Here is a 26,585-nt window from a genome sequence, read left to right as displayed (position 1 = left end):
TGTTGGCCAGGGGCTTCTATACCCGGTATTTTCTGGTCCCCAAAGTCAAGGGTGGGCTCTGTCCCATCCTGGACCTCCGAGATCTCAATGCCTTCATTGTCAAGAAGAAATTCAAGATGGTGACTCTGGCATCCATCATTCCTTTCCTAATGCTTGGAGAGGAGTATGCTGCCCTCGATCTAAAAGATGTGTATTTTCACATTTCTTTTATGCTGCAACATGGTTGGTTCCTCCATTTTATGGTGGGCAGGGACCACTGTCAGTTTACGGCCCTCCCTTTGGCCTTTCCATATGCCCCCAGGTCTTCATGAAGTGCATGGCCGTCACCACTGCTGCTCTCAGAAAATGAGGCATCCAGGTGTTCCCATACCTGGACAACTGGTTCCTATGGGGACACTCCGCCAAACAGGTACAGGCCCATATCACCCTGGTCCAAGAACTCTTTCAGGAGCTGGGTCTGCTTCTGAATGTGTCCAAATAGATTCTGGTGCCTACTCTAGTAATAGAGTTCGTGTGCGCCAATCTGGAGTCATAGAATCATAGAACTGGAAGAGACCTCACAAGGTCATCAAGTCCAGCCCCCTGCTCTAGGCCAAGTCCAACTAAATCAACCCAGCCAGGGCTTTGTCAAGCCGAGACTTAAACACCTCTAGGGATGGAGATTCCACTACTTCCCTAGGTAACCCATTCCAGTGCTTCACCACCCTCCTAGTGAAATAGTTTTTCCTCATATTCAACCTGGACCTCTCCCACCACAACTTGAGACCATTGCTCCTTGTTTTGCCATCTGTCACTACTGAGAACAGCCTCTCTCCATCCTCTTTGGAACCTCCCTTCAGGAAGTTGAAGGCTGCTATCAAATCCCCCCTCACGCTTCGCTTCTGCAGACTAAACAGACCCAAGTGCCTCAGCCTCTCCTCATAAGTCATATGCTCCAGCCCCCTAATCATTTTGGTTGCCCTCCGCTGGACCCTCTCCAATGTGTCCACATCCTTTTTGTAGTGGGGGGCCCAGAACTGGACACAATACTCCAGATGTGGCCTCACCAAAGCTGAATAAAGGGGAATGATGACATCTCTGGATCTGCTGGCAATGCTCCTCTTAATGCAACCTAATATGCCATTAGCCTTCTTGGCTACAAGGGCACACTGTTGACTCATATCTAGCTTCTCATCCACTGTAACCCCCAGGTTCTTTTCTGCAGAACTACTACTTAACCAGTTGGTCCCCAGCTTGTAACTATGCTTGGGATTCTTCCGTCCCAAGTGCAGGATTCTACACTTGTCCTTGTTGAACCTCATCAGATTTCTTGTGGCCCAATCCTCCAATTTGTCTAAGTCATTCTGTACCCTATCTCTGCTCTTAAGCGTATCTACCTCTCCCCCCAGCTTAGTGTCATCCGCAAACTTGCTGAGGGTGCAATCCATCCCCTCCTCCAGATCATTAATAAAGATACTGAACAAAACCGGTCCTAGAACCGAACCTTGGGGCACTCCGCTAGAAACCGACTGCCATCCTGACATCGAGCCATTGATCACTACCCGCTGGGCCCGGCCTTCTAGACATCTTTCTATCCATCTTACCGTCCATTTATCCAATCCACAATCCCTTAACTTGCTGGCAAGAATATTGTGAGAGACCGCATCAAAAGCCTTGCTAAAGTCAAGGTATATAACATCCACTGACTTCCCCATGTCCACCGAACCAGTTACCTCATCATAGAAGCTAATCAGATTGGTCAGGCACAACTTGCCCTTTGTGAATCCATGCTGACTATTCCTAATCACTTTCCTCTCATCCAAGTGCCTCAATATGGATTCCTTAAGGATCCCTTCCATGATTTTTCCGGGAACCGAGGTAAGACTGACCGGCCTATAGTTCCCTGGATCATCCTTCTTCCCTTTTTTGAAGATGGGCACTACATTTGCCTTTTTCCAGTCATCCGGGATTTCTCCTGATCTCCACGACTTTTCAAAGATAATAGCCAAAGGCTCCACAATGACATTTGCCAACTCCCTCAGTACCCTCGGATACACTAAGTCCGGACCCATGGATTTATGTACGTTTAGCTTTTCTAAATAGTTCCTAACCTGTTCTTTACCTACCACGGGCTGTCCATCTTCATCCCATCTTGCGTCACTTGGCGCAGAAGTCCAGGAGCTGACCTTGTCCGTGAATACAGAGGCAAAGAAAGCATTGAGTACTTCAGCTTTCCCCACATCATCTGTCACTAGGTTATCTCCTTCATCCATTAGGGGCCGCACATCCTCTCTGATCACCTTCTTCTTGTTAACATGCCTGTAGAAACTTTTCTTGTTATCCTTCACATCCTTAGCCAGTCGCAATTCCATTTGCGCTTTCGCCTTCCTGATAAGCCCCCAGCATTCTCGAGCTATACATTTAAACCCCTCCCTAGTCATTTGTCCAAGTTTCCCCTTTTGTAAGCTTCCTTTTTGTGCTTAAGTTCACCAAGGATTTCCCCTGTAAGCCAGTCCGGTCTCCTACCATGTTTGCCTCTCTTGCTATGCGTCGGGATGGTTTCTTTCTGTGCCGTCAATAAGGCTTCTTTAAAATACTGCCAGCTGTCCTGGATTCCTTTCCCCTTCATGTTAACATCCCAGGGGATTCTGCCCATCAGATCTCGGAGGGAGTCAAAATCTGCTTTTTTGAAGTCCAAGGTGTGTATTTTACTACTCTTTTCTTCCTTTGGTCAGGATCCTGAAATCTATCATCTCATGATCACTGCTTCCCAGGTTGTCACCCACCTCCACTTCCTCTATTAGTTCCTCCCTGTTTGTGAGCAGAAGGTCTAGCTGCGCACGGCCCCTGGTCAAATCCTTCAGCACCTGTGTCAAGAAGTTATCCCCAACATTCTCCAAAAACTTCCTGGATTGCCTGTGTACTGCCGTATAGGTTTCCCAGCAGATGTCAGGGTGATTAAAGTCCCCCACGAGAACCAGGGCCTGCGATCTGGAAGCTTCTCTCAGTTGTCCGAAGAAAGCCTCATCTACCTCATCCACCTGATTCGGTGGCCTGTAGCAAACACCAACCACAACATCAATGCTGTTGTTTGCTCCTTTAAACTTAACCCATAGACTCTCGACAGGTTTTTCTTCCTCTGTACTGGAGTTCAGAGCAATCGTAGTGCTCTCTTACATATAGTGCAACTCCTCCTCCTTTTCTCCCCTGCCTGTTGTTCCTGAACAGTCTATACCCTTCCATGACGGTGCTCCAGTCATGCGAGTCATCCCACCAAGTCTCTGTTATCCCAATTAAATCATATTTCTTGGTCTGGGCCAGGGCCTCCAGTTCTTCCTGTTTGTTGCCCAGGCTTCTCGCATTAGTGTACAAACACTTCAGGTAACCAGTTGATCGTCCTATCTTCTCCATTCGAAACACGGGTCCTCCTTTCTTGCCCCTTCCTCTCTGCATTTCTTCCCGGTATCCGACTATCCCACTCCCCTCAGGGTTTTGGTCACAGTCTCCTGACGAACCTAGTTTAAAGCCCTCCTCACTAGGTTTGCAAGCCTGCCCGCGAAGATGCTCCTTCCTCTCTTCGTTAGGTGGATCCCATCTCTTCCTAACAATCCTTGTGGCCCGGAACAGAGTCCCATGGTCGAAGAAACCAAAGCCCTCTCTGTGACACCATCTGCGCAACCACGCATTTACGTTCTCAATTTGACGATCCCTGCCCAGTCCTTTCCCTTCAACAGGGAGGATGGAGGAGAATACCACTTGTGCTCCAAATTCTTGGATCCTTCTTCCTAGTGCTACATAATCCGCAGTAACACGCTCAAGATCATTCTTGGCCGTATCATTAGCTCCCACGTGGAGAAGCAGGAAGGGGTAGCGATCCGAAGGTTTGATCGGCTTGGTAAGCCTCTCAGTGACATCCTGAATGCGAGCTCCCGGTAAGCAGCACACCTCTCGAGATTCCAGGTCCGGACGGCATAGGGATGGCTCAGTCCCTCTTAAGAGGGAGTCCCCGACCACCACCACCCGTCGTTTCCTTTTGGGGGTGGTGGCCATGGAACCTCCATCCGTAGGACTACCCATCCCATGCCTTCCAGTAGATGGTGTTCCCTTCTGGTTTCTTCCTTGTGAGGTCCCTTCCAGGGCTTTCAGCACTGCAGAGCCTGTGGAGAGAGCTTGAAAGCGATTGCTTACCTCTATAGCATCGGGGGATTCCCGTTTTGGCCTTTTTCCCCTTCTAGAAGTTACATGCTGCCAGTTCTCTTCTTGGTCACGTACTGCCCTCTCTGGCTAATCTGCCTGCCGTCCTTGAAGGATTAAATGCTGCCTTCTATCGAGGAAGTCTTCATCCTCTCTGATCAACCATAGGGTCAACACTTGGGCCTCCAGTCCTCTAATTTTTTCTTCCAAAATGTCGACCAGCTTGCACTTGGTGCAGATGAAATCCGTTCTTCCTTCCGGGAGGAAAAGAAACATGGCACACACTGAGCAGGCGGTAACAGCAGACCCATCACCAACCATCGCTGCTGTCCTGGAAAAGGGATTTAAAAAGTAAGAGTCGACGACAGCCAAGGCCTCTCTCCCCAGATCATGTTTCCTGGTAATCAGGTCAGCTGTCCGGGACATGGAGATGTTCCTAATAACCATGGCCAGGTCCTGCATGCACCTTCTGGGCCTAATGGTTGCGTGCAGATATGGCTGGCATGGACTCACAACCTGTTCTTTCATGCGTGGGACAGGGCAGTGACGGTTCCCCCGACGTCCTTCGCTTCCTGGACTGGTGGACCTGGGAGGAGGAGATCTGTGCTGGAGTCCAAATCTCCAGTCCATTACTGATCCATCCACATGACGGACACATCAGACACTGGTTGGGGGGGCCCATCTCCGAGACATGCGGAAGTAAGGTATGTGGTCAAGGGGACGATCTTTCTTTCTGTGCACGTCAATGTCAGGGAGCTGCGAGTGGTCCGCCTCACCTGTGTGGCCTTCCCCCCCCGGCTAAAGGACAAATCTGTCCTTATCCTGTCCTACAACACGTCGGCGGTTTTGTACATCAACAGATAGGGAGGGGCTCGCTCTCTTTACCTTTGTCGGGAGGCCCTTCACTTGTGGGATCTCTACATTAGTCTGGGTATCCACCTATCTCCCGGGCTCCCAGAACATTCTGGCGGACCGGCTGAGCAGGTTCTTCTCCAGCCACAAGTAGTCTCTCGGGGGGGATGTAGCCCTCGACGTCTTCCGCAGGTGGGGGGTTTCCCTGTCTGGACCTGTTTGTCACGCACCAGAATAGGAAGTGCTCAGGGTTCTGTGCCTTCATGGGTCTGTGAAGGGGCTCTCTGCGAAGGTGTTGCTATTTCCCTGGCCCAAGGACTGTTGTACGTATTCCTGCTGATCCACCTGGTGCTCCTGCGGGTGTGGGAATTCAGGTCATTGCTGATCCTCATTGTGTCTGCATGGCCCAGACAGCACTGGTTTCCCACCCACTTGAGCCTGTCGTGCAACAGGCCAGTGGTGCTCCCGCTGGTCCCTCACCTGATCGTGCAGGACTTTGGCAGACTTTGCCACCTGGATCTGTGGTCCCCGCACCTGATAGCGTGGAAGCTCCATGGCTGACCATGGCAGAGCTTCAGTGTTCGGCCTGTGTGCAGGAGGTGTTGCTGGGGAGCAGGAAACCTTCTTCTGGGGCTATTTATCAGGCTAAGTGAAAGCAGTTTTATATCTAGTCTACCCGGGGGGGGGGGGGGGGGGAGGTGTCCCCGTGGACACCCCAGGCCTCCTGGTCCTGGACTATCTTCTGGATCTCACTCATCAGGGGTTCTCCTCCTCCTCAATTAAGGTTCATCTGGCGGCTATCTCTGCTTTTCACCTGGGTGCCAGCAGTAAGACCCTCTTTGCGGACCCAATTGTGAACAGGTTTTTGGAGGGCCTGGACAGGCTTTATCTGCATGTTCAGCAGCCCATCCCCCAGTGGGATCTTAATTTGGTCCTGTCCAAACTTATGGGACCTCCATTTGAACCCCTGACAATGTGTTTGTTACTGCACGTATCCCACAAGGTATCCCTGCTGGTGGCCATCACATTAGCCAGACATGTCTGAGCTGAGGGCTCTCAGACCCCCCCTTATAAAGTTTTCTTTAAGGAAAAAGTCAGGTTGCCTAAGGTGGTGTTGAACTTCCATGTGTCTCAGGATGTTCTTCTGCCAGTCTTTTACCCCAAGCCCCACGCGTTGGATAAAGAACAGGTGTTGCACACTTTGGATGCTAGCAGGGCTTTAGCCTTTTCTTTAAAGAGAATAAAGCCCTTCTGCAAGACGCCTCAGCTCTTTGTTGCCATTGCAGAGCAGCTGAAGGGTCAGCTGGTCTCCGTGCAAAGGATCTCCTTCTGGATCACGGCATATATTAGGGAATGCTATGGGCTGGCAGGGGTCACAGCTCTTCCCTTCACTGTCCGCTGTATGAGAGTGCAGGCCACCTGTGCTGCTTTTGTGGCTCAGGTCTGGATCCTGGACATCTGCAGGGTTGCCACGTGGTCCTCTGTCCACACCTTTCTTAACCATTATGCATTGACACATCAGGCAAGGGAGGATTCTGCCCTAGGTAGGGCTGTCCACCATTCAGTGGAAGGTTAGAACTCATGCCTCCTTCTGAGGTTTCTGCTTTGGAGTCACCTACATGGAATGGACATGTGCAATAACTCAAGAAGAACGAATGGTTACTTACCTCATAACTGTTTTATCAAGATGTCGCTCATGTCCATTCCAAATGCTGCTCACCTCCCCTTCCTCAGAGTAGTCCAGTAAGAAGGAACCTAGGGGGTACAGAGCCAGCAGGGGTATATATCAGCTGGTATACCACCACCACTCCAGGGGGCTCCTCCGATGGCCCAGTGGGTACTGCTAAGGGAAAAAATCCTGAAGACACGTGCACGCTGCGCGCACACATCTACATGGAATGGACATGAGCAGTACATCTCAAAGAATAAGAGTTACCAGGTAGGTAACCATTCTTTATGAACCCACCTTAAATTTCTCCCCAAAGTACACATTTCCTTCCATGTTCATCAACTCATACAGCATCCAAATTCCTTTTCCAAGCCATAGGGAAACTCCTTAGAAACTAGCATGCAGACCTCTGACTTTAGAGAAGTGCTAGTTTTTTGGCTCTGACAGAATCCAGAAATTCAGAGCTTCACCAAGACTCTTTGCATTGGTTGCTGAATAATCCAAAGGAAAATCTATATCCACACATCAGCTCTCTAATTGAATAGCTGGATGTATTCCGTTGTGCTACTGAAAGACATGCAATCGCCATCAACAATCAAGGCACGTTCCTCATGTCATAGCAGCATGTGTAGCTTTCCTAACAAAGTCACCCTGATGGACAATACGCTAAGTTACCTGGACCCCTGAACACACTTTTGCCAAACAATATGCAATCATGTAAGGTAGGGATGTGACAACTAGTCGCTTTCCCATTTCCCCCGCTGCCTGTATCAGAAAAAGGCAGCAAGATGGGATGGAGATATGGTGGTGCTTCAAAGTGAGTGTGAAACATGGAGTCCAGGGCCAGGTCAGCCTGGTTTTGAAACACCATGTGCAGCCTGGGCCAGTTGGGGACTCCCCCAGCTGACCCTGGTCTCTCCGCAGTGCTGCCGCTTTGAAAAGCTGCGGGGTAAACGGGGCCAGCGGGACTGCTTGAGTCCCCCGCTGGTCCTGTGCTCCCTGTTTCGCTTTCTCCTTTGAAGTGTAGCAACAGCAAGGCAGAGGTGCCCTTATTGACTAATCAAACAGTCAATGCAAATTGCATCAACTATTCAGTTAGCCAATTAATCTAAATGTAATATCCCTAATGCAAGGTCATATAGCAGCTAATTGGCTTGGCAGCAATATTCCTAGTTCCATAAAATCCCTGTGGATAGTAATTCTATGTGCTAATAAAGTGATTGTAGTAGTTGGGATATATTACAGACCATATGACCAGAATGGTGATAGTGACTGTGAAATGCTAAGGAAGTTCAGAGAAGCTATAAAAATAATAATAAAAAAAAATAATGGGAGATTTCAGCTATCCTCATATCAACTGGGTATTAGGACTGTAAGCGACTAGTCACTTCTCTTTCCTCCCCCTCGCCAATAAAAGAGAGGCAGCAAGGGGGCAGGAGCTCGTGCTGGGGGAAATTGGTAAAGCCAGTTCCCCTCAGCACCATCTCTGTGGGGGGCAGGAGAGGCAGAGGCACAGTGGGAAATGTCGTGACCAGGAACTGCTTAATTCCCTGCTCACACTGGTTCCCATTGCAGGCGCTTCTGCTTTTGAAATGTACAAGAGGCTGCAGAGAGCATGGGGCAAGCAGGGACTAAAGCAGTCCCCACTAGCCCTATGCACTCTCTTTAGTATGCCCTCCTCCCCACAGCCTTGATGAAAGGCAGCAAGGGGGGAAAAGGAACCGGTGCTTGAGGGAGCCAGCTTAAAAGATGGTTCTCTCCTTTCCTCCCCACACACACACACTTGCACTGATCACTGTGCCTCTGCATTTTGCCTGTGGCTCTTACTACATTTAAAATGCAGAACTGCAGCGCAGGTGGCTCCAGAGCTGGCACGAGCCAGGTCTGCTCAGTCCCAGCTTGAGTTGGCTTCTGGGGCTACCCCAGCTGCGGCTCTACAGAGGTGCTTATCGACTGTATGATTAGCCAGATCATGACATTTTAACATCCTTACTGGATACATGTCGCTTCAGGGTAGTATGCAGAGAAGAAGTTTCTTGACATCTTAAATGACTGCTGCTTGGAACAGCTTGTTCTGAAACCCACAAAAGGAGAGGCAATTCTTGATTTAGTTCTAAGGGGAGCACAGGATCTGGTCCAAGGGATTAATATAGCTGGACTTCTTGGAAATAGTGATGTTACCTGGAGTGGAACATCACTTGAACAGAGTTATTACCTGTGCAGTAACTGAGATTCTTTGAGATGTGTCTCTTTGGGTGTTGTCTAGTATATGCCCTTCTTCCCCTTTACTTAAGATGTTGAAGATACTCTGTGGTAGAGATGAAACTAAGGGTTCTGTGCGACGCGATAATTTAAGTGCCAGTGGCATGCGAGGCAGTTCCTGCACATGCATGACTCATATTGGCACTGTTGCAAAACACTCTAAGCTGAAGGCGCAGGGTTGGTTCAACATTTGGAGTGTAGCACCCAAAGAGGGACATCTTGACCCTCAGTTACTGCACAAGGTCAGTAACCTTTTCTCTCTTGATGCTGGTTTAGCAAGTCTAATATAAAATAAACTAGAAGCTCATCTTGAAATAAAAATTGAAACGTGGGTTTGCATCACTTAATAATATCTGACAATGTTTTTATGAAGGAATGTTTTTGTTTTAAAGAGAAATTCCTGCAGTGTTTAGTAAATTGACTGATACAGCAGTTAAGATGGACAAAAGAATAGGTATAAGCCAATTTGAAAATTATGCATCTGTGAGACTTCTTTGAGCATGGGAATAAAATGATAAAAGGATATTAGTTAGGAATGTAATAGTGTAGTCGATTTAAATGATTAACCGATAAGGGTGTACTTTTTGGCTACATGCAACTTCTATGTGGGCAGGCCAACAGGCTGGCTCATGCTGTGGTCCTGACATCAACCCCCACTAGGTTGGCTCATGCATTGATACTGCATTAATGCCAGGACCCTGCGTGAGCTTGGACTGAGCCAGCCTGCCTGTGCCCTGGTTCCTAAATTGCATCCAATACAGAGTGATGACTGGTAGTTGCCAGGACCCAGCACGTGACAGGAGTGAGTGGTAGTAGTACTAACCCTTACTGATTAATTGTGTGGTTGACACAATTTTTGTTGACTACACGATTAACGAATTATATGCTTCTTAATGTCCCTAGTACTAGTTGACACTTATTTAGACTTTGAGTTATAGTAGTGGGTCACAACAAGAATCGTTTGGTTTTTTTGGGGGGGGGTCCTGAAGTCGGGAGAGGCTGAGAACCCTCAAGCCAATCTAGTTACATAATCTGAGTGTTACTTTAGTTACTGATTAACTTAGTGACATTTTGGTTTTCTTCTCAAATTTCTGCAGTTATGTTAATTTTTTAACTTTTGCTTACCTTACTTTCTATCATATTTACAGTGAAAATACCCAGAATATAACTTGTCCAGGAACCATAGTGCACGGCAGACGTTTTCACCATGCTCATGCACAGATACCAGTAGTAAAAACAGCAGCCCAAAGGTAAGACAGAAGAGTAGTTATTTTCCCCCTCATGCTTTCCCACCTGTTCATCTCTTTGTTGCTTTCCCACCTGTGCATCTGTTTGTCTCAGTGATTGAGCGCTATATGTTTCTTAAACTTTCATGTTGTCTCGTCTTCCCACTGTTGAGCTTCATACAAGGTAGTGTTTATAGTCCCAAAATATTTTAAAGTAAACTAGGATGTGTGACATGATAGTGCTTTCTGGATCCTTTAATAGCAGCCTTCATTGAATTGTGAAAGTTACTGAAAGCTTACATTGTTAACCTTAATTTTGAATTAACCCTTTGCTTAAAAAGTTCATATGCCAGTATTTTGTAGAATTTAACCTGTCTATTGAACAGTGAAACTATCGAAGAGGTCAAAACAGTTGTTAATAACATACAGTAGAATATCACTTAACACATCTGTAATCAGTTAAAGTATTTGATTAAAAATTCCAGTTTCTTCCCCCACTTAATGTTCAGTAGCAAATGCATTGACATGTCATATTATTCAGATAGAAAATAAATGAGCCTCACATGGAAAAATTGCAAGGTAATAATGCATCTAGAGGAGAAACATTGTATGGACCTTTGCCAGAAGTTAGAAAACTAGGAAGGAATGATAGCAATAGAAAAGGTGATACACTAGACAGTGAGTAAGGCATGAATTTGAAAAGTGATAGCAGCACAAAACAAATACAATTTTTGGCTGCAGAGGGCTCATGTTTGTAGCCTCATAGTTCCTCTGTTTTATCCTACTACAGGAGCAACTGGAATATCCTGTTCAGTGCTGAGCTACTTAGGGCCATACAAGATATTAACTAACTGAAGGATGTTTATAATTGAAGGTGGAAAGAGCTAAATAATAGATTGCGGCTAAGGGAATATATATAGGCAGTCTCTGACTTACGAACGGGTTACGTTCCGAACACCTGGTCGTAACTCGATTTGGCCATAAGTCAGAAATACCCTTAAACATGCTGTTCGAAAAACTTGACATACATAGTTCTCAACTCAAAAATATGATAATGGGGTTAATGGCGGTTGGACATAAGTACGGATGGTCGTAAGTCGGTGTGTTCATAACTCAGGAATGGCTGTAATATATAGAAGTTGTGCTCTTATTAAAACAGGAATTAATTCAAGGGAGTCGTATGGCTTATGGTATATAGTTCAGACTAGATAATGGTTTCCTTCTGGCCTTACAATTAGTCCACCAGTGCACATCATATATATGCTTTGAGTCTATTGCCATTCTATCTTTAGTTGTTTTACAGTTAATTAAACACAACCCTCCCCCCAATATTCTTTTTTAAATATTTGAATGTTACATAAACAGGGCTCGACAAACTATGTAATCTACTCGCCTGTGGTGAGTAGATTACAACCCGGAAGAGCTGGGTTTGGGCGATCTGCACATGCGTAGATCGCCGGACTGCGCAGCTAGTGAGTGGGGCTTGCCGCGGCTCGGCGAGCCCTGTACATAAATATGAGTTAAGGAGGTGCTTTAAGAAGGTTCATCTGTCCATGTTCTTATTCAAATACTGTATTGATTTATCTGTGAATTTCAGATTTAATATGTTGCCACATGAATACTTCCTTCCACTGCTGTCCCCCCTTTCCTGTCATTCTGAATAATTCAGTTGACTTCTGATAGATGTGGTTGTCACATCCAATGCAGATCCTTAAATCACATACCTTGTCCCGTCCCATCTTGTTTTTTTTTCCTTTTGACCCTAATCCATGTATAACATGACTGATTAAATGGTGTGATTAATTAATCAAGGAGTGTTTTAAGGTACTGCAGTGCCATAGAGATAACACAGTACATAATTAAACGTAAGCTGTTGCATGTTGACCAAACTGTAATATAGACTGTATCAGACACAAGTCATCATGACTTGATCAGAGTTACCAGTGTGTGCAAGAAAAATAAAGTCCATACCAGTAATACATCTATTACTGAAAACAATTGAGCCAAATCCACATGGGATGAGGAATTTAATCAGAAAAAGTAAATGATTAGGAATCTCTTCAGAACAGCTTCCTATGTGTCTAAAGAGCCAAAGTCAAGGAAAAAGTCTGTGCTGGTTAAACAGTGAATGTGGTTTAGAGGGGAAGTGAAAGCAGCTATAAAAATGAAAATAAAATGTAAGAAAATGGAAGTAAGGGGATTTTAACAGTATGAGTACAAATAAAAAGGTATACATTCTAGAAAAGTGATAAGAGACCAAAGGAGAAATGTATGGTCAACAGAATTAAGGAGATCAAGGAAGAAGAGCTCCTGGCACTAGTATTGGTCCATTACTAAATGGAAATGACAGAATTATTGATGACAGTGCAGAAACTGTAGAAGTGTTCAGTAAGTATCTTTATTCTAAATTTGGGATGATAATCTCCTCATATGCTCTTTCCATCTCCCTAGTATTTCTGAAGGATATTCAACAAGCTAAAAAGGATAAACATGTTAAAATGTATTATAGAAATATGTACTGAACACTTCCACTTTTTCTGTACTGTCATCAATAATTCTGTCATTTCCATTTAGTAATGGACCAATACTAGTGCCAGGAGCATTTCTTCCTTGATCTCCTTAATTCTGTTGACCATAGGACATGCTTACAGCATGGGGGGGAAGGGTTCTCCATCCTGGGAAGCAGTGACTCTGAAAAAGGTTTGGAGATTGTGGTGGATGATCACCTTGATTGTGAGCTTCCCAGTGTGATATTGTGGCCAAAAGAGCTAATGAGATCCTGAAAGGAGAAGATAGTATTCCAGCAGAAGTTATACTAGTACCAAATACAGAAACATAATAAACTCTGTCAATTTTTGGTGCCAAGAAGTATATTGTTAAATTGGAGAAGGTTCAGAGAAAAGCTTAAAGACTAAAGGATTAGAAAATGTGCTTAACAGTGAGAGATTCAGCTTCTTGAATCTTAACAAAATGTTAAAAGGTGATTTGATTGTAGTCTGTAAACAAATATATAACAATGGACTCTTCAGTCCAGCAAAGAAGGGTATAAAATAGTTCAGTGGCTAGAAGCTGAAGCTAGACAAATTCAGGAAGTATGTTGTCTTTTACTGTGAAAGCGATGTCTTTTGACCAACTTACATGGATATTTTCTATCATTAACAATTTTTAGGTAACAAGTGGATGTTTTTATTAAGAAGATGAGATCTAAGAATTATTTTGGGGAAAGTTCTATGGCTTGTGTTATACAGGCAGGCAAACTGGATTATCATAATGATACCCCACCCCTGGCTTAAAGGGAATCTTTTTTTTGGTCAGGGGCCGCTGACCCACAGAAAATACAGTCATGTCTGGCCTGCAAGCCTTAGGTTCACCACCCCTGCTCTAAGCTTGGAAACTGTCAGTACTCTTATTCTAGTTTTGCTCATATACACTTAAGGTCCTCAGTGTCTAATGTGTCCTACAAAGTGTAATTTAAGTAAAATCACTTTGGAAACTTGAAAGTAAAAACCTCATGGCAGATCTAAGTTGTATAATTTCCTAGTGGAATTCCCTGGTTAGAAATTTCTGAAGACTTGTTTTTTAAGTCTAGATTGGATCATGAGCAAAACTAATTCCATGGTTCATTTCAGCTCCACTTAATATTTACTTCAAATAATGAACACTGCAGTTCTTCTAAAATTGAAATAGCATGTGTTTGCTACATGTCTCAACCAGATTTTATTGCATCAGTTTAATGGAATAATTTATTATGGCCGTGCCTGTGTTGATGCTTGCCTGTATTCTAGGATATCTCTCTCTCTCTCTCTCTCTCTCTCTCTCTCTCTCTCTCTCTCTCTCTCTCTCTCTCACACATATATATATATATATTCTTCTGAAGTGTAAAAAATCACGAGTTTCCTTTTATTCTTTTTTTAGGCATATTACAGTAAAAAGATGTATAAAAAACAAATGAAGATTATGATGTTGTATGGACCATATTATGTATTCAGGACAATTTATTTGGTTCTTACATATGGGGTGTTCTGAGTGATATAAAGGATTATGGAAAGTGGGTAGGGACAGTATGATCACGGACCTGGTGAAAAGCTCAGTTGGCTCCCTATTGCTGGTGTTCTGAAAAGGAGAGAGAGAAGGAAAAAGAGCTTTCTCAAGACATTAGCCATAGACTCTGCTCTGGAGCTGCTACCTTGCATATCAACCTAAGGGTCTGACTTCCAAAAGTTTTCAGCATCTGGAACTCTGATTGCCTTTAAATAAAACGCTTCTGAGTCTAACAACATAAAGCAGTGACAGAACTGTGGCTGGCCTTTGCCAGCTGAGCCGGAGTCATGAGCTTGAGCTAAGGAGCTTTTAACTTAGTGTAGACTTTCTGGCTTGAGCTACCGCCTGAGCTCTGGTACTTCTCCCACCTTAATCATAGACTCATAGGGCTGGAAGAAACCTCAGAAAGACATTTAGTCCAGTCCCCTGCCAAAAGCAGGACCAACCCCAACTAAATCATCTCAGCCAGCACTTTGTCAAGTCAGGACTTAAAAACCTCTGGGGATGGAGTTTCCATCAGCTCCCTAGGTAACCAATTGCAGTGCCTCAGCACCCTTCTAGTAAAACAGTTTTTCCTAATATCCCACCTAGACCTTCCCCACTGCAACTTGAGACCATTGCTCCCCTTTGTCATCTGTCACTACTGAGAACAGCTTCTCTTCATCTTCTTTGGAACCCCCCCCCCCCTTTTTCAGGTAGTTAAAGGCTGCTATCAAATCCCCACTCACTCTTCTCTTCTGTAGGCTAAGTAAGCTCAAATCCCTTAGCCTCTCCTCATAAATGGTATGCTACAGCCCCCTAATCATTTTTGTTGCCTTCTGCTGGACCTTCTCCAATGAGTTCATATCCTTTCTGTAATGGGATGTCCAGAATTGGATGCAGTACTCCAGGCATGACCTCATCAGTGCTGAATAAAGGGGAATAATCATTTCTCTGGATCTATTGGCAATGCTCCTCCTAATGCAGCCTAATATGCCATTAGCCTTCTTGGCTACAAGAGCACACTGTTGACTCATATCCAGCTTCTCATCCACTGTAATCCCCAGATCCTTTTCTGCTGAACTGCTGATCAGCCAGTTGGTCCCCAACCTGTAACAGTGCTTGGGATTCTTCTATCCCAAGTGCTCTTGTCCTTGTTGAACATCATCAGATTTCTTTTGACCTAATCCTCTAATTTTTTTTGAGTGACTCTGGATCCTATCCCTACCCTCCAATGTATCTCCTCTCCCCCTAGCTTAATATCATCTGTGAACTTGCTGAGAGTGCAATCCATCCCCTTATCCAGGTTGTTAATAAAGAGGTTGAACAAAACTGGCCCTGGAACTGATCCTTGGGGCACCCTTACAGGGTCCTAGAGCTGGAACATTTACACTGCAATTAAATAGCCTCTTGGCCTGAACTCCATGAGTCAGTCAGGTGGCATGGGCCAACCATGGAATTTAATTGCAGTGTAGACATATCCTGAGTTTTGGATATATTTGGAGCTTCTTCACAGACCCTACTTTTGCAGGTGAGGAGAACTGCTTCTGTTTCTTTCCACAAGTATCTGGTTTCATGTAGACTGTAGAATATTAAGGTGGTTTTATGTGATTTACATGAATATTTACGTGACGTCAATATTTTTCATTTGTTAATATTAAATTTTCACTCTAAACATTTTTAAATTTTTATGGTGAATAATTACCATTTGTTTTCATCAGCAATCCAATCCTAAACGCATATATTTTGTTTTTCATGGCGGTCCAGTGGGGTTAGAAGAAAGCTCTATTTTAATTCTAATTAGTATTCTGTCTTGCCATCTTCTACAGCGAAGTGACTAAACACAGATTAACAGTCTTAACTCAAAATTAATCACATTCTAGGAGATTGAGTAGGGTACATATCAGCGTAAAATTTTGCCCACTGACTTTTCATGGTTTGAAGAATAAAGCTAATTACACTTGTTTTTGCTGTTGTAAAAATATTGACCGCATTTTAAACTTTTAATTAGAAAAGAATTGCAACATGAGTTCAAGAAGTGACCAGTTGGTAGTTTATATTTGAAAACTATTCAAATTTGACTGATGTGGAACAAATGTGGGGCTTTGCATCTTATGGCTTTTTTCTTTTTTCATATTTTTAAGCAATCTGGACCGAAAGGAAAGGTAAGTTTAATGTTGCTGTAATGAGCATGGAAATAAGAAAGTTAACTCAGTGATTACTCTGTTAATGTTAGCTAAAGAATAATCAATAAAACTGTGGTCAGTTCTTCTGCTTAGGAGCCATTTTATAAAAAAGAGCATGCAATACAAGTAGTAGCTTTATATCCAGGTTTAATCAATGAATGCCTTTTTAATATGGATGACATACTGAGTACATTTGCATACAGAAACATTATGCAGATAAATAATATAGAACTTTAGCATGACTTCAGTTTTCTTTGGAAGCTTAGAATTTAATTTTAAGTCTTCTGATATTGCAGGAGAGCTACTGCTATTTTGTTTCCAGCAAAGTTTTAATAAGCTCTATTTTAGTTTTCTAGCAGTCTTGTAGCCTTGACAGAAACTTGAATCTCACCCTAAATATAGTCATATTTAATGAATAAAATGATATAACAATTAATTAATCAAAATATAGATCAAAGAAAGAAATCTACTGTTAAAGCTGATTTGATGATGGTGTGTTTGTATGGAAAAACTGAAGTTTGCTATGCCTCATATTTTATGTGACTTGGAAAATGCTAATTTCTGTTTATGTTCTTTGATATAGTGAAGTACACAAATAAATGTAAATATTTTGTTCATTTCTAATACTTTCTCAAAACCAACCAGGTTATTAATCTGATGTAATTTATTCTACAAAAAGTATTATTTTCTGTTATGTGACTGTATAAGTTTGATATTAAAGTTAAATTATGATTAAACTATTCATTTAATATTGAACTAAAATTGCAAATAATTTACATAATTATATGAAGTAGCTTTCTTTAGAAATTGAGGGGGGTTAGTGGATTGATTGTATAATCATTAGCATAATGTTGCTTTTAGTTACTTGCCAAACTAAAATTTTAAAGGCATGCTGACATCAGCCTTTGCGTTCATGTATTAATGCACAAAGGGTTTGTCAGCCTTTTCTCTTCCTTGTTTGTTAATGTTTCAAAACCTGTTTTGTCATTATTTTTGTCCACTTTTATAATGCATGGATTTTTAAGACTCAGTCCTTTTCCTATTGGTGTTTGATTCAGATAGGGATTGTTAGAGGAATAAATTGTGCACAAAGTAACAGCCCCATGGTTTTTTCATTTTTTGCAAAAGTGAAGCACCAGATTCTGCTAAAAGTTATAAAAACCATCTGCAGCAGCTAGGCTCCAAAACCTATAAAGTGGTTGCTTAGGGGGCTTTGTCTTGCCTGGCACTGTGGAAAGCCATTGAGCAGGCCTTGGAGTAAGGCTGTTAAATTGCAGTTACCTAGCTAATTTCTTTGTATAATTTGTATTGACTATAAGATTAGTTGATAGGACTACTCTGTGGAGCCGGAGCGGGGACAGCCCCAGGAGCTGGCTTGAGCCTGGACTGAGTAGCCACCCATGCTGTAGTTCTGGGAGTCACCCGCACTGTAGCTCTGCATTTTAAATGTAGTAAGAACAACCAGAATGGGATCAGCGTGAGCTGGGACTGCTCAGTCCAAGCTCACACTGAGTCCCGCAGCCTCTGTTTGTGGCAGACTGCCCTGTCTGCCATGAGCATGAGCTGGTGCTGGAGCAGCCTCTGTTTTTCATGACTAGTGTTGGCCACGGGCAGGGGCTGCTCTGGTCTGATAGAGGCAGTGGGGGGAGGGGGGAGGGGGAGGAATGACTAATCGAGTCACTACTTGAATAGCTGATAAGCTTTTGCTTATTGGATAGTCGACTAGTGCATACATCCCTGCTTTGAAGCATCACGGGTCTTCCTATCTCTTACTCCATGAAGGATCTTTTTGCCTTGTTTTTTCCCTTTATCCAGTTAGTTTAAGATACCAAGACTAATTTTAGGAACAAGAAACTACAAGAACAAATGTTTGATCATAGTAGGTCCCAGACTACAATCATAGGGGTCTCTTGGTCTGGTTCTGAGAGTTATGCTTCTTTTTCTCAACCATGTTGATGCAGAGTAAAGCCACTTGGGACAGAAGTTCAGCATATGAGATGAAACATAGCTGCAAGGAGTGGCTCCATTGGGAGTGAAACATCAGGCAAAAGCCTTAAACTTCTTAGAAATTCCACACCACAAATCTCATGCTCTGAAAGCTAAAAGCCAGCGGGCCCTTCTTGACTGTTTTCTTCTGGCTGAGGTGAAACATGGAATCTGACATTTAGATGGCTAGCAAGTGGCCAAGGGGCAGTGTGTGTTCTATACCCTGCCACTGGGCAGTCTGGTGGTTTTTTGGTTGTGGATTTTTTGTTTCTCTCTTCTCCTCTCCCTCCCCCCGCTCTTATTCCAGAGAGGACTGGATATTCAGTCTTCTGCTACTGTAATGTATTGCTGCTTCTCTGGATTGCTTCTCTCAAATATTGATTATCCTTCTAATTGCGGGAATAGAAATCAAAGCTCTTGTTAATTAAACAAATAAATGAAAAACATCTCAATTGGATTGAATTAAAATAGTCAGGAACCGGTTAATTATTTTTGTAGCAAAATGTGGCACTCATAGAATTATTTTTAGGAAGCCTGTTAGCAAGAGGAATTTCTATATGCTTCAGAAATTTTTGCAACAGTTCCTTGGCTATCTCCTATAGGACCTTCAGGAATTGTACTCAAAGCAGAGTGTTGTGCCTGCTATCTCATATGTCCTGAATTCTGCTTCAAAATTCAAGGTGACCTGAGATTTATAAACTGGATTGACAGCAAGAAGGATTTTCCCTCAACTTTTAAAAAAGTATTTATAAATGCTTTCTTGGACAGGTCATAGGACATGTATTTCAAGTTGTGTTTTTGTATATCAAATATTTTATTTAGTTCTTTAAAAAGTTGAGAGCAAAAAATGTAAATGGAAAAACCATACATTGAAAACGTACCACTGATTTAAAAAATTTTTGATCTAATGGGGTGGACACACATCTGCTGGTGTTTTGTTTGCTGAAAACTTTTTGGTCACTTTGGTTTTCTAAAAGCGTTTAGTTGTTAGTGTATTATTCTCCTGTATGCCTTTTTAGGTGTACGAGGCTTTTTTAGACTGTTTTGGAGCAGTTCAAGATATTTTTTACCATGCCCTCTCAGGCCACTTCTTACACCACCTCTTTACACACATCAGCAGTAATCTTAACACTATCAAAAAGCCTCATGAATAGGTAGGATGGTTTTAAAAAATTGCATGAATAATACAGTTCTGGAGTTGCTGCCATGCATGTAAAGCAAGCAAGGTCCAATAACTAATTCTGTTGATGGCACAGATGGCCACAGAAATTCCACTTGATATCTTTGGTGGGGAAACAGTGAGAGTTAGGAATGTGAATGGTTGGATTTTGAGTGTAAATGCTGTTTATGAAGAAATGTTGTTACTGTATTTTAGATCTCAGACCTGAAGACTGAGGTCTTACCCACAAGTTACACCCAGCAAATTTAACTGAATTCTGCTGAGAAGATGAACCAAGAGGGATGATTTTTTTTTTAAATGTTACTGTCTAAAAATGACAAACTTGAAAGCCCACAGTAACCTGGGAGAGAAATGAAAGCTGGGACTTTTACATTTCCTTCAGATTGAGCATCATTATGAGGAAATACAGGGCTTTCATTGTGATTAAAGGATATATGTACACTCCAGTAAAACAAGTTATGGTCAGCTGCGTTGAGCCACAGGGCTTAAAAAAGCAGTGAAGATGTTCAGGCTTAGGCTGGAGCCTGAACTTCCTGTTGCAGGATTTCAGAGCCTGATCTTCAGCCAAAGCCAGCAAATCTGAGTCAGTTGAGCTAGATGCTTGTTGCTACAGTGTGTTGTGGTTGTATTTTAGTGCAATTTAGAGGTACCCAAATAGGCCTTCCAGGAATTAAAATATAGTAATTCCTATAATTTTGTTTAAGGCTAAAATCTCTGCTCTTAAAATTCTGAAACATAGAATATTTCAATTCAAAATGTGGGAAACGGCAATTATTTCAAAATACTTTCTTGCTGATGTCTCCTGTTTGAGGGAAGTTAAAAATTTAGGAAGTATATCCTCTAATGTGCTACTACTATCATATACAATATGTTCTTGTTTTATTGCAATGTTCAGTGTTGTTTTCTCATACGCATCTCCCTGTGCTTGTACTTGTCACTTGTATGCTATCAGTAAGAGATAGATGTGCACAGTTGGCCTTAGGATTTTGGCGAAAAGCTTATTGTTTTAAGTGTCCCATCCCCCATTTTATTGTCTTTTTCTAAACAAAGAACTGCCACCATTCTCTTTTGATGCAGAGAAGTAAAGCAGCTTCTTGTTCTGTCTCATTTACATATGTATCAATACAGGTTTATGTTTTGCGCTATGCACAATTTTGGATATGTTTGCTTTAGATATGATATGATATGATCCTTTTAATCGTAACTGTTATAATTGTCTGATATCTTGAAATATGATGAGCAAGCTTCATGGTGTGTTGTCTTGGCACAATGGAAAGCCTACATTAGTGAGCCTGCACTACGCTGCTGTAGATGCAGTACAGTACGTTGTTGAATGACGTTTTAGTATAAACTTATTTGTAATTGTTGTGTAGCAAACTTATATAAAACATGAATTTAGTACACATTTTAAAGTTTGTAACATCAGAAGTATTACTATGCCATAGTAAATTGACGTTTTATGTGCTGAACTTACTGTGCATTGGTAACTGTGAAGATTGGTCAAGAAAAGTTGAAAATTGAAGATGCATAAGAGATTTAAATTTTTAGAGGAATTATTACAGTGTGCCTTAGCTATGTTCGGACATCTGGAACTCTCCAACTAAGTAGCTTGATCCAGCATTTGATTTCTTAGATATTTGTGTATATATGTATCTAATAATGATACTAAGCCTGTACTCTGTATTGCATTCACATATTAAAATACTATCTAGTAGTTTTACAAACAATAATGTCAAATATATGACAAAAGTCAAGGCATGTTCTGATTGTTGAGGAAGAGGATCTGGACTAATAGTAACTTGTTGAGCTAAGGGAATTCTTAAAATAAAATTGTAATAGGCTTGAATAATCCTACTAGTGAAATTGTTTTATGTTTTTATATTTCTATACTACATGAATTGTTGTAGTTCCAGTTATTGCTAATGTTAGAGAGAAACAAAATAAAGATACAGCAAGCTAACTATCTAATGCCAATTGATATCTCTAAAAATATCATTTCATATGTGCAGTTGCTCTAGAGGGTTTTGGTTGTGCTGTGGATCTTTTAAATTTTTAATTTCTACCAAAACAGATCAAACACATTTTTTTTAAAAGGGTAAAACTTACTTTTCAGTTTACATGCATTTTAAAACATAGATTTGGAAACAGTTACTCCACAAACATACTTAGCACAGACAGAGAAACAAAGAAATTAAAGTTTATGGTACATATAATTACATGATTCCTTCTGCAACCAACATGCACAAATTCTAAACTATCCCAGCTTCCATACATACACACTTACCAAATTACTCCCTCAACTATCCCTGCTGCATAACTTTTTCATGACATTGTTGCATCCCAATACCAGAAGATACTTTGGTGTATTTGCTTGGTAAGAATGGTGCCAGAAGGCATTGTAGATAAACCATGTTAGTCAACAATAGAAACCCTGAAAAATTTCAGACACTTGCAAGTAAACATTTATTATTCAGAACCAAACAAATTGCATTGAAAACTAAAAGGGCATGATAACTCTGCGCTTTGATAAATTTCCCACATTGAAAAATTGACTGCAGGGCAGGAGGCTGTGAATTACACTACATTTGCATTCTGTGCATTCTTAATATGTATCACAACCAGCATCTTCATAATTTTTTTTTATTTCTCCATCTACTACGAGAAGTCTCTAGCTAACTCATCAGCTCCTTAGTAGTGCTGAACAGTTAGCACAAGTTGAGTAAATGCACATTGCATCACTTTATATATAGAATACCAGAAGATTTACCCGGCATTCCTCAAGTCCTCAATTTTTTAAATTTAAATCATTGCTCTGGGGTTGGGGTGGAGCTGGGTATATGGGGATCTGTATGTAGGCTGCCCTGGGAAGAGAGGACTATCCCATCCCTCTCATTGCAGCAGCTTGGGGCCAGGTGAAAAGTACCTCTTGATGGCTGCTGCAGCTACAGCTAGGGGAGGAGTGCATGTCCCCTGGCTGGAGGACACTCTCTCAAATATAGTAGTTATTCCTTTCTCCACCCCTATTTTATTGCCCCAGTGAGGTTATAGCTGTCTTTGTCTCCATCTCTGACTCCTTACTGCCCCTCTGTAGTCATTATTCAATACAGCTGGCCCTGCTTTCCATCCTATATCCCTTGCTGCCTCCATGTGGTCATCAGATAGCAGAGCCCTCCCTTTCTGTTCTGAGAAACAATACCATTCCAGGCACATCACACTTTCCTAGCACAACCAAACCTTTACCTCGTTTTTAAGTTAAGAGGAAGCTGCACACCAAGTTTGGCGGTCCTAGCTCTTATTGTTTAGGAGGCATTCTTGGACAAACAAACTCCTAGACAGTTTCTCAAATATATAGTAGATAAAGATTTCTTACCATTCTGTTTAATAGCATTTTCTGCAATATAAAAAAGTAGACAAAGCGATGAAGTATTTTAAAGAAATGCTAATGTTAAGATAGCATCTACAAATTATCTTTTAATCTAGAAAATAGTGAGTTTACAGAGGTTGCATGTTTGTTTTTAAAAATAACCATAGGGAAAATAAAACGGGCCAGAAAAAAAAAAGTCAACCCTATCTCCTATGCTGAATACAGTGAAACCTTTGTTATTTGACACACTGTTAACCAGCAATTTAGTTAACCAGCATTGCCCCCACCCACAATACTGTCACATCTTCAAGTGCACAGGCCTGGCTTGGTTTACCATGATTAGCTTAATTTTTTTATTTAAAAAGTACTAATCATCTTTAACTCAAGATAGAAATATGAGACCAACTTCCTCACACTACAAAACTGCCAATATTAAAAACTTGAGTTTTATTATTATTGTTCATTGGTTTTTCCTAGGTTGATGGGAACCTTAGGTAACCGGAATTTTTAGATAACCGGAATGCCCTAATCCCCGAGCGTGCCAGATAACACAGGTTTACTGTAGTAACTAATGTTCAGTAAACATCAGGCTTGTATTTAGCCAACACAAAAAATTGACACTTGTACATGGACGTCTGTTTCTTGCTTTCAGAAGACTGAGGAATTGTTATTAAATTGCTTGTGTAGTATATATTTGAAATAGTATACAGGGCCATTGATGAAGTGGGAACAAATGTGGGCAGTTGTTCTGGTGCCTAGTGATTTAAAAGGTTCTAGAGCTCTGGGCTGCTATCACTGTAGCTGTGTTGGCTGGAGCCATGGGCCCTCTAAATCACCACCAGAACCCCATGTGGTGCGGTCCTGGTAGGCTTGAGGGCTAAGTTGGGGAGGCACTGCGCTATCCCTAACCACACCCTTTCTACCTTAATCAAGAGCCCCCACCATTGCCCAGAATCCAGCGAAGTCTGCCAGCCCTGGTTGTGTATATTACAAATTAACACATTCATACCTTTCCAATTGGCCAAATTAGTGTTATAAGGAAACAGGAATTGTTCCTCTGCCTTTACTTGTTTTGGCTTTAGATGTCTTTCTTAAAACAAAAAGTTCCTTCATAATAGGAAATGTGGTTTTAGTTTCTGAATTTATAAAAAAAAATTGAACAGATTTTTAAAAATAATTTTTAACAGGGTGAGGAGGACTTTTAGGCTATGTCAACACGGCAGTGCTATTTTGGGATACTGGAATACAGGCAGTCCCCGGGTTACGTACAAGATAGGGACTATAGGTTTGTTCTTAAGTTGAATTTGTATGTAAGTCGGAACTGGCTCCAGATTCAGCCGCTGCTGAAACTGATCAGCGGCTGACTACAGGAAGCCCTAGGCAGAGTTGCTCTGCCCCCGGCTTCCTGGAATCAGCCGCTGATCAGTTTCAACAGCGGCTGAATCTGGACTCCTGGGACAGAACAGCTGGGGCGCTGCCGGGTAGGTCCCCGCAGGACCAACCTGGCAACACCCCAGCTGCTCTACCCCAGGCGTCCCGCAACAAAAGCCTGGTCTGCTGGGGGAGGGGGGGGGCGCACTAGCTGCATCCCCTCCCCCCCCAGCAGACCAGGGAGACCCGAGAAAAGCCGCGGAGGCGCAGAGGTCCTGCCGCCTGTGCGGCTTTGCTCCTGTCTCCCTGCTGTGCTGGGGGAGTCCCCCCCCCAGCACAGCAGGGAGACCCGAGCAAAGCCACACAGGCGGCGGGACCCCACTGCCCCTGCGGCTTTGCTCCTTTGCCCCGGAGCAAAGCCGCACAGGCGGCGGGGTTCCCCGCCTGTGCAGCTTTGCTCGGGTCTCCCTGCTGTGCTGTGGAGTACCCCCCAGCACACCAGGGAGACCCAGAGCAGCTTTTCTCGCCCCGGAGGACGCGGTGGCAGGACCGCTGCGCTCTGGGCGGTCCCGCCGCCCGCGAGCTCCGGGGCGAGAAAAGCCCCGTTCGCAAGTGCATAAGTCGGGGACTGCATGTATCTTGAAATAGCTATCTAGCGTCTTCACAGCAAACCTGTTATTTTGGGCTTGCTGTTCTGATGTCCCTGTGAACCTCATTCCACGAGGAATAACATTTCAGAATAGTGGGTTATTTTGAAATTTAGCGCTGTGTAGGAAGCCCCAGATTATGAAATAAGCTACTTCAAAATAAGATTGAAATAGCTCAAATTGCGTATCTTATTTCAAACTACAGTGCAGTGTAGATGTAACTGTAGTCAGATAGTAGGTCTGGAAAATTGAAAAGTGATAGATTCCCAAGTTTTTAGCCACTGGAAAAGGGGATTTAAATTGGAAACACATACGCTGTGTCTAGACTACATCCCTCTTTCAACAGAGGGATGTAAATTAGACACTTCGAAAGCACAAATGAAGCAGGGATTAAAATATCCCGTGCTTTATTTGCATAATCGTGTCATGGCGCTCTTTCAAAAAAGCGCCATTTTGAAAGTAAAACCTTATTTTTGAGAGGAGTACAGGATCTTTCAGAAAAGCCTGCCACTTTCAAAAGAACTGTGTCTAGACCACAGATTTACTTTCGAAATGGAGCTTTACTTTTCAAAAGAGCGCTATGCCGTGATTATGCAGGTGAAACGTAGGATATTTAAATCCCCGCTTCATTTGCACTTTCGAAGTGTCTAATTTAAATTCCTCTGTCGAAAGAGGGGTGTAGTCTAGACACAACAATAGTGTAGTTAGTATTCAAGTAGTCAAATTCTGTTTGTTAGATTCTCTGTATCCAAACAAAGAAAAACAGATTTCAGTGTATGTGGGGTATGTAATAGGAGAAACTGTTAACTTTCTTAATTCAAATATATACGTATTCAGAATACTAAAATTCATATTTTTGGCTTTGATTAAATGTATAACCGTGTCAAAATACATTAATTTCTTTCAAGAATACAACTACACTATTTTTTTTTCAGAAAAGAATACCCCCCTCATTTTCAGAAGATAGAAATTGAGCCTATTAGATTACTTCGGCCTCAGTTGATGGGTAGGTACTCTTAGCATTTCATTTACTTTAAACTAGCAAGTAAATATTGATATTTAAATAAACTGCTTTGAACATATATGACAAATTCTATACTCTTGCCTATGTGACTCTTTAGTATATCCATTGATATCTATAGGATTACTCTGTATTTTTATAGGTGTATATAAAACTGAATTTGGCCCTTTGTGCAGGCTGAATTATGCAACGCATGCTTTCGTGTTAGGAATTTCAAATCATAACTAAAGTGGAAAACACTAAACTCTATCATCAGTGGCTAAAATGGCATTTCTCTAATACTGCGAAAGTGTAGTATTGAGTATCAAATCAGTATGAATCTTTGCACTGAAGAGCTTTTCTTTGTACTGTGCAAAAGAAAACTGCAAAATGTTTTGGTAGCTTTATATTCTTCATGGAGCAGCATCTTGAAGTAGGAGACTAAGGGAAGGCTTGTTTGTTTAACCACATTGTAATTGCTTTGTAGTAGCATCCAAAAACTCAACTCAGAGTTGAAGCCCCATTGTACTAAAGAGCTGTACAAAGTAATAGGAAGACTTGAACCTTGTAAGGAAGAGCTTACTTACAGCCTAACTTTGAAACAAGACTCAATTAGTTGCAGCCCAGCAGATTTGGGGGAAGGGAGGGA

The 26,585-nt window shown here is 42.4% G+C and overlaps 1 protein-coding gene across 8 annotated transcripts in view; it reads left to right on the top strand.

Moving 5' to 3' along the window:
• The window catches only part of SENP6 (SUMO specific peptidase 6), a 180,133-nt gene that overhangs the window by 66,603 nt on the left and 86,945 nt on the right, over positions 1-26,585 (top strand). For 6 of the 8 annotated variants that reach the window (XM_075923799.2, XM_006131959.5, XM_006131960.5 and 3 more), the window contains 3 exons: positions 10,105-10,206; positions 16,347-16,367; positions 25,872-25,942. In XM_075923799.2, the coding sequence (XP_075779914.2) occupies positions 10,105-10,206; positions 16,347-16,367; positions 25,872-25,942 (194 nt within the window). Of the gene's footprint in view, positions 1-10,104; positions 10,207-16,346; positions 16,368-25,871; positions 25,943-26,585 lie in introns of those variants that run through there. The other 2 variants (XM_006131958.5, XM_075923803.2) reach the window with 2 other exon arrangements.

Source organism: Pelodiscus sinensis, chromosome 3 (genome assembly GCF_052426305.1).
Source record: "Pelodiscus sinensis isolate ZL-2025 chromosome 3, ASM5242630v1, whole genome shotgun sequence".
Lineage (NCBI taxonomy): Eukaryota > Metazoa > Chordata > Testudines > Trionychidae > Pelodiscus > Pelodiscus sinensis.
The sequence above is the reverse complement of the archived record's forward strand: the minus strand, read 5'-3'. Positions and strand labels throughout refer to the sequence as shown.